The sequence below is a fragment of the Montipora foliosa genome, chromosome 12 (genome assembly GCF_036669935.1).
Source record: "Montipora foliosa isolate CH-2021 chromosome 12, ASM3666993v2, whole genome shotgun sequence".
Lineage (NCBI taxonomy): Eukaryota > Metazoa > Cnidaria > Anthozoa > Scleractinia > Acroporidae > Montipora > Montipora foliosa.
This window is the reverse complement of record NC_090880.1, coordinates 10,218,811-10,226,961: the sequence shown is the minus strand read 5'-3', so window position 1 is coordinate 10,226,961 and position 8,151 is coordinate 10,218,811. Positions and strand designations below refer to the sequence as shown.

The following is an 8,151-nucleotide window of genomic DNA, read 5'->3' as shown; positions in this document are numbered from 1 at the left end:
TCACGAGATAACATTTTTTGTGGCTCTACGGTTTCGAAAATACCGATCTCGTGACGCTATTTTCTGTTGCTCTCCCCAAAGAGAAAGCACGAAACGATGTTGACGGCGAGTAACACCGGCCGAAGCTATATACGGGTCTCATTTGAAATAAAGTTTTCCTACCTCAAATGTGTGACGAACTTGTCTCTTTTGCCGAGTTCAGAGCCACTCTGACGCCGTTTAGTGAAGTTATCCGGAACGCCGTTACTAAAATAATAGGAAGGCCGACCACTCCATCCATCGCTGGCCAGACCTCACTCCACAAATCGTTTTCTCCTCAACAGGAAAAGTCCCGAATCGCAATAAAAACAACAGTTCCATAAAGCCCAATAAATTTCACTCCAAATACGTGTGTTTCGGCGGCCGAAAGACTCGTGACGAACGAAAACTTTGCCTTAAAATTTACCCCTTCGGCTTTCCTCAGAGGCTTGTGACCGGGCTGGCGACAACGGAAACTCGCAAGATGGTTTCAGCCTCAACTCTGATTGGTCCATTTGAATTTGACCGCGCGCTGGCAATACGACCGTTGTTGACTTGTGACCGGGCAGTCAACAAAGGCAAATTATTTTAGTAACGGCCTTCCGGATAACTTCACTAAACGGCGTAAGAATAGCTCTGAACTCGGCAAAAGAGACAAGTTCGTCACACATTTGAGGTAGGAAAACTTTACTTCAAATGAGATAGTTATTTATACAATTTTTTTACGATCGGTGATTTTCCCCTACAATTCTCCATATACACAAACAGACACAAACTGTCGCATACACCCTTTCAGCTTGGGGAGCCTGTGGGCAAACTCTTTACCATTACTGCTCCCATCTTTGATAGGCAAACAATAAAGCTTGCCGTGCTTCCCTGAATGTTGCCATTGTACGATGTAAAACTGATACCAGCTATAAAACGAAAATGTGTTTGGCAGAGTTTGAAGGATTTGCACCGCTTTGCCTGTCGTCGTGTTCGCATCCGTAACTGTTTTTTCCTGCGCTCGTGATGGCTTGTCGCCCCGGGCCCTTCTCCGTTTCGGTGTTTCAAAACTGCGTCACGTCGACCGTCACGTCCTGGTTATTAGTAAAGTACGCTTGTTGTCACCAAGGTGAGTTTTGATGCCTTTTGAAAGATAAAACGTTTAAATCATTGGAGAACTTAACATACAGCGAGATTTTGCTCTTTTTGTTTCTTAAATTGTGCGATTTTGTACAAATTCTGCGATTTTTCATGGATTATGTGATTTGTTGCGAAATCGCATCTATAGTATCAGAAGCCCAGCTGAGTGAGTGAATGAGTGAGTAAGATTTCAATTAGCAATGGTTTTTGTTCTATGAGACTCAGATTTGGACCTTCGAACTGCGTTGTGATATTTTTTCTTCCAAGAAAATAGTTCGCCTTGATGATACATTTGTAGTTTCTTGGTGGTGATTTTCTCTATAGTATTAAAATTAATGTGAATGTGACTTTTTGGCTTCATGCTTTTGCATCAATTGATGTAATCTAATCTCAACCAAGGCATATTGTAGAACATGGACTGGATTTGATTTGTAAAACATGGATTTGCAAAAGATGGATTTGTAAAACATGGATTTGTAAAACATAGATTTGTAAAAGGTGGATTTGTAAAACATGGATTTGTAAAATATAAAAGGTGGATTTGTAAAACATGAATTTGTAAAACATGGATTTGTAAAACATGGATTTGTAAAACATAGATTGTAAAAGGTGGATTTGTAAAACATGGATTTGAAAAAGGTGGATTTATAGAAAGATGATAGCATAGTTCAAGTGCTGATTTGTTGATTTCTTTGACTACTCATGTTCATTTTAATTATTTTATTTTATTCTATTTTCATTTTATTTTATCACTTGATGCTTAAATAAGTACTGAAAAAAAACAATCTTTGTTCGTGCATTGTTGAGTAATAATAGCATTTGGGAATTTTTAAGAACATTCAAGAAGTAATTACCGCTAGTAAGCATTCTCGGCATTCTCTCGTGTTCAAAAAAAAAATTCCCTCGTGCTTATATTTAATTCAACAATGCACTTGGCGCGTTTTTTATTTCTTAAATGATAAACATGTTAATACACAGGAGCTGGTCCAGACCAATTTCCAACGTTTTACTAGGGCAAACGTGGAACAAACAAAAGTGTATGTGACAAACAAACGACCAGGCTGCCAATTAAAAGACCGGAATTTTAAAAATGCACTGTAGGTAGACCTTTGACGAAAATAATTTTGCATATCTTAATTTTGTGCGGGAGTAGATAGGTGATTGTGCGAGGAAAGAGATGGCGACTTCTTTTAAGCTTCCATCTCTGACTAAAAAACGACGACGTGCATTTGAGTTTCCAGAGTTGTCATGGAGTTCAGTAAAAATTAAAGAAGAGCTTAAAAGCGGGACATTTGGGTCCGTTTATTTGGTGGATTTTAAATTTCGAGAAGTGCAGCATCATGTTTGCATCAAGAAGTTAAAAGGTGAATCCGCCGCTTCAAAGCAATGCTTCGAGAACCACATTTGCTAGTGGTGTTATTGTTGTTAGTGTTTGGTCGGTTTTCTTTCTAATATAAAGCTATATAAGGTTGAAATATCTTGATTTGCGTTGCTTGTTAATTTCAGTGCAAAGTGTCCCCAATTAGTGCTCCAGCGCTAGAACGAGTCACTTAAAGTTCCTTTCCTTTTCAGGTGTAAATAATGTCGCTTTGCATTGGAGTAGATGTGGGAGGAACAAATACTGATGCAGTAATCATCAAGAAGAAGGAAATGATGTGTTCAGTAAAGGTTCCAACAACTGTAGATGTTAATTCTGGTGTAACTGAGGCCATTAAATCAGTTTTACAGAAGCTTCCCCATGGTTATCACCCAAATCCAGCTCAGTATGTTGGCAGGGTAAATATTGGCACTACACATTTTGTCAATGCGGTTGTACAAAGAAAAGGACTTGCTAAGGTGGCTGTGCTCAGGTTATGTGGACCAGCTACTGTAGCTTTGCCACCCTTTTGTGATTTTCCTGCTGACCTGAGAAAATTGATCGGTGGAAAGTATTTTTTTCTCAATGGAGGCTACCAGTATGATTGTTCCTCTATTACTGATGTTGATGAAGGGGAGGTGAAAGGGATTGCTGAAGAACTGCATGGAGCAGGTGATGGTTATTGTATTGTTAATGTACATGTAAGGGTGGTGTTAGGCCTGATGGTTTTCACATTCTGATTGCTAAATATTCGAAAGAGATTTGCATCTTAAGATTTTAGTGTCTTCTAAAAAGAAGGTTATTTCTTTCAGTTTATGATTAGACAGTTATGCAGTCAATTCACATGAATTGTATCACCTAATTTTTCCGCAATGTTCTGTTTACCTTCATCAGAGTAAAATGACGAGATGAAGAATTAAAAGAGCTTTTTAAGGCATGTTTTGATCCCTAAGGGGCACAATAAAAGGCATTTACAGCATTGGTATTTAGCGTGGAATGCCAAGATTAGATAAGAATAAACGTTTCTGTCGCTTGCTGACACAACCTGCTGTTTAATTGCGGATTCATTGTTTCCTCTTGTGCTAGGCTTGGGTTTAATGCCCCTCGAGAATTCCAAGATCTTGGATCTTGCTTGGGTGCTCTTTAGTTTTCTCTTTATTTATTTTATTATTCTTGATTAATAATTAGCTTATCCCGAATGCACGAAGTACTGTACCTTTCTCAAAGTTAAGTTATAAGCAAGGTATTTAAAACACTATTATTCATTTCTGTATCAGAGCTCTAGACTAACTTTTTAGCTCACTAGCCTAGTTGCTAGTATCAGGTCTGATTTCAGTAGTCAAATCTAAATTTGCACTAGCCAGTCTCGTCCTGCGCAGTTTTATTCATTTGTAAAAACTACCACGAAAAAACTTCCACATTTGCAAATAGTGGAAGCTCAAAATCTACTAGCCAAAACTGAAATTTCACTAGTCTGTGGCTAGTTGGCTACCGTTAGTGTCGAGCCCTGCTGTATGACACTTTGATGTTTGACTTCTTACGTCTTACTTCTTTTGGTAATTTTTTGTACTTTACACTGCTTCTTGTATGTTTTAGGCATTAAAAATATTGTAATTGTTGGAGTCTTCTCCCCTGCCTCTGGTAAACAAGAATTACAAGTTGCTGAAGTTATCAAATGTGCATATCCAGAGATGAGCATAACTCTCTCCCACCAGGTCGGCTTGATTGGACTCCTGGAGCGTGAGAATGCTTCCATTTTGAATGAGAGTCTAAAGCCACTCTGTCAGCAGACAGTGAAGGCATTCTGTGACTCTCTAAGAGGCTTGGGTTTAAACTGCTCTTTTTATCTTACACAGAATGATGGAACAATAATAAGGTATGGTGAATGTTTTTGAAAACAATGTTATATTATGCCACTTCCACTGGGGCATCATTGTGTAAAATGGTCATGTTAAAATGCAGATTGACTACTTTAATAATTTTCATTTGGTAACCAGAAAGAGGAGCACTACACCAACATGTGATTTCCCTTTATTTGTAAGAATCAACCCAAACATTGCATTTTGCATCATGTACAGGAGACGCTTGATGTTTTGTTTTGTAATTACATGAAGTTAATTTAAGAATTCTTGCTACTTTTGGCTTGGAGTACAAAGCAAGCATGTTAGTCTTGGAGATCAAACAATTTTTTGGGTATCACATGCATGGCGTAATGCATCATGTGGAAGTGACGCAAAACAGTAATCCTTTGTCTTAATAGCACTGGGCCAACACTAGTGTTTTGGGAGCAGGGCTGGTACAGTGTTGAGAGCACTCGCCTTCCACCAGTGTGGCCCAGGGTTGATTCCCAGATATGACGCCATGCATTATACGTGAAGTTGTGTTTGTTGGTTCTCTTGTAACTCTGCTCTGAGAGGTTTTCCTCCGGGTACTCCTGTTTTCCATCTCCTCAAAAACCAACATTTGATTTGACTCCCTCTTGATTTGTAGTCTCCACAATTAGTAGAGCACTTACATGTATGCTGGGCTAAATAACCTTGAAAATTAAATAAAATGGTTCTTCTTCTTCTTCTTCTTCTTATTATTATTATTATTATTATTGTTGTTGTTGTTATTAGATTTTATGAGTACATGCACATCTATTATGCGGGAGCATGCGCAGTATAGATTAAAACAATCCAATCAACAGATATCCGTGTCGAAGAAATGTAGACAACCAATAGAACGTTAGAAAAGAAACAAAAAAAGCAAGGTGACACACCATCATGCCAACACATCACGCATGTGCACAACCTGGATTTCACCCAGTTAATTAGCAGCCATGGGCAGCCGTTTCAGCATTGCTGGGCCTCATCAGCATGGTGTAGCTAACATACCAGGCGGGTGCTTTAGGTACCCCTTTTAAAGTGGCACCTTATGTTAATATCCTCCTGCCCCCTTAACTATTGTTAAACTTGACTGGCGAGGATGCCATTGACTGGCGAGGACGCCATTGACTGGCAAGGACGCCATTGAAGTTTTCAACACATTCCAGGCGATGAGAAGAAGCTGGACAAAGTCCTTGTAATGAGCAATTTGAGCAGTACTGCAACCCCAGGCAGAACGTCATCTTTGAAAGACAGACAGATATCCCAGAAAGGCTCTGATGATTCAGTATGTCACAAAAAGCTACTTACCAAACTACAATGCTATAATGGTATACGTGGTTCAACAGTTCTCTCATTGGTCACCTCCAGCCAAACTTTACTGCAGAAACCACACTCGTCTGGCTATGTTTGCTGACGGCTCAAAGCGTTACAAATGTATTGAATCACCGGATGACTTTGACATTCAAACTGACTTGAAGCACCTACAACGTTGATCACTGGCAAACGAAATGTCTGTCCAGCCTTCAAAGTGTCAAACCCTTTCTTTCCCATTCTCAGCAAAAATATGAAATAAAAAATGGGGATCACCGTACTCCTTCAGGAAAACAGCTGCAATTCTTTCACAGATTAAGCTTGGTGTCAATGAAAACCCACCATTTTATCAATGTGCCAATGAATTATGCTCAGTGAGGTTGCGCAATGCAAAACCAGGGAATCACCTTAAGTTTTTTGGCTCCAAGGAACCAGTGACTCTGTCTGTGGATGTAAGTTCCAAACTTAAGGTTTGGGTGCTGTTATTCTTCTGAGCCAGAAAAATTATGTGCAAATCGAAAAGGAGATGCTTGCCATTGTCTTTGGTTGCGAACACTTCCACAATAATTATTATAATTTGTATGGGCACTGTGAACTAATTGTTGAAAGGGATGACAAAACCTTGGAAACACTCTTGAAGAAACCCAAGCACCTCTCCGTCTACAAAAGATGATTCTCAGAACTACGCCCTATGCACTCAAAGGTAATCTCCAGAGCTTACTCACCTATTGAAGCTGCAGATCAACCTGGTGAGTTTAAAATTAATCTCCTCAGGTTATGGACACGTGTCCGAGACCATGCTCCAGAAATTGACCGCAGAGACCGGAAAGAATCCAGAACTTCAGCAGTTGCACAACGTTGTAATCAGTCTGTAGCCACAGACCAAAGAAGAAACACCAGTGGAAGCTAGGCCTTACTGGAACTACACCAATGAGATCAGCTGCTATGAGGGTTTGATGTTTAAAGGGAACTGCATAATTATTCCTTGCAGCCTGCAACCTGAAACTCTACTGTGCAAATTGAACTACAACACATACATGCCGCTCATTTGGGAATAGAGAAGTGCAGAGCACGAGCTGGAACAGCAGTGTTTTGGCCTGGTGTAAATGCTGCAGTTGATCACTTAGTATCCCAATCCCTGTCAGCAACATCCACATTTAGCAATAAGAGAGAGCCCTTGATTCCCCAGCAAGTCCCTCAGAAACCCTGGAGCACAGTTGCAGCATAAAGAAAGAGATTACCTACTTGTGGTTGACTATTTCTTCAAACATCCGGAAGTGGCTCACCTCTCTGATAAAACTAGTGAAGCAGTGATAATGGCAGTGAATGACATGTTTGCCCACCATGGCATCTCAGAGAGGGCAATTGCAGGCAGTATGGTCTAGAAAAAGTTTCTCTAAATTACGAAAACTTTTCCCCGAGAAATCGAAAATAATAATTGTCGTTTTGTCCAGTTCCCTGTTAAAATGTGACAAGAGCACTTTGAAGTTGCCTCTTTTGTGACTTGCATGGAGAGCGACCTAGCAATAGTCAACAAACGTGTTCGACCTTACCATTATTTCTTTGATCCCCGATCACTTTCTCAATGTTGTGTGACCTTCCTGTTTTGAGAAATTCAAATGTAAGATGAAATATGGTAAACGGTCTTGTGGTTCAATAGGTGGTAGGCCATGTAGTGTGACAGAAACTCAAACCACTTAATACTTATAGAGTTTCTAGTCAATCAAATCAGCCGGAGCAAATGTAAACAAGACAAAAACCTTGAACATGCGACAAATAAATATTCGGCAAGCGTACCTTTTTCACTTTCTTCCTTCAGCGACAGCCGTCTTCGATGCTTCAGCAAACGTATTTGTTTTCTTTCACACAGGGAAGCGTTTAATTTAGAATAAGCGGACAAAACTTTCAGATGTTGCTCAATACACGCAAGCTAGCAAGGCTTTTTCACATCAACAATTATCGCTGTTGGGGTGTACGCTTTCGAGGGGGATGAAACTAGACACATGTGTATAGACTTGAGAACACATAAAAATAAAAAAACTGAAGCTATTACACCGGAAAATTAAAATTATTTTAAAGAAAAGTTGGCCGGCAAAAATAAAACATGAATGGATTCCTCAAACATGAAAACCTGACTGCTATATTGTCTGTTTGGGTCTGTCATTTTATCATATAACTCACATATAAAACCCTGTTTAATGACCACGAGGTAAATCGCCAACTCCCGCGGGATTGAGTCCATTCTTTTGTTTACTTTTCTGTTTTATATTGTGGTTTCGGGAAAACAAAAGAAAACGAAATAACGAAAGAAAAAAAATCGTAGATACTAAAACTTTGAACATAACCTGCGATCAGGCCCATGTTTAGCTTCGCCTATATGTTCTCTTATGTCGTCGTTCGCTAAAATTGGGCCTGACCAAAAGTCTCTCAAGAATTCCGGACGGTCGGCCAAATTTTGGCCGACCAAACTCG

At 39.6% G+C, this 8,151-nt stretch overlaps 1 protein-coding gene across 5 annotated transcripts in view; it reads left to right on the top strand.

Moving 5' to 3' along the window:
* The first annotated feature begins 884 nt into the window (after positions 1-884).
* Positions 885-8,151, top strand: part of LOC137978425 (uncharacterized) — a 69,584-nt gene continuing 62,317 nt past the window's right edge. For 2 of the 5 annotated variants that reach the window (XM_068825351.1, XM_068825347.1), the window contains exons 1-3: positions 885-1,132; positions 2,716-3,172; positions 4,097-4,376. In XM_068825351.1, the coding sequence (XP_068681452.1) occupies positions 2,725-3,172; positions 4,097-4,376 (728 nt within the window). In that variant the 5' untranslated portion in view covers positions 885-1,132; positions 2,716-2,724. The other 3 variants (XM_068825349.1, XM_068825348.1, XM_068825350.1) reach the window with 3 other exon arrangements.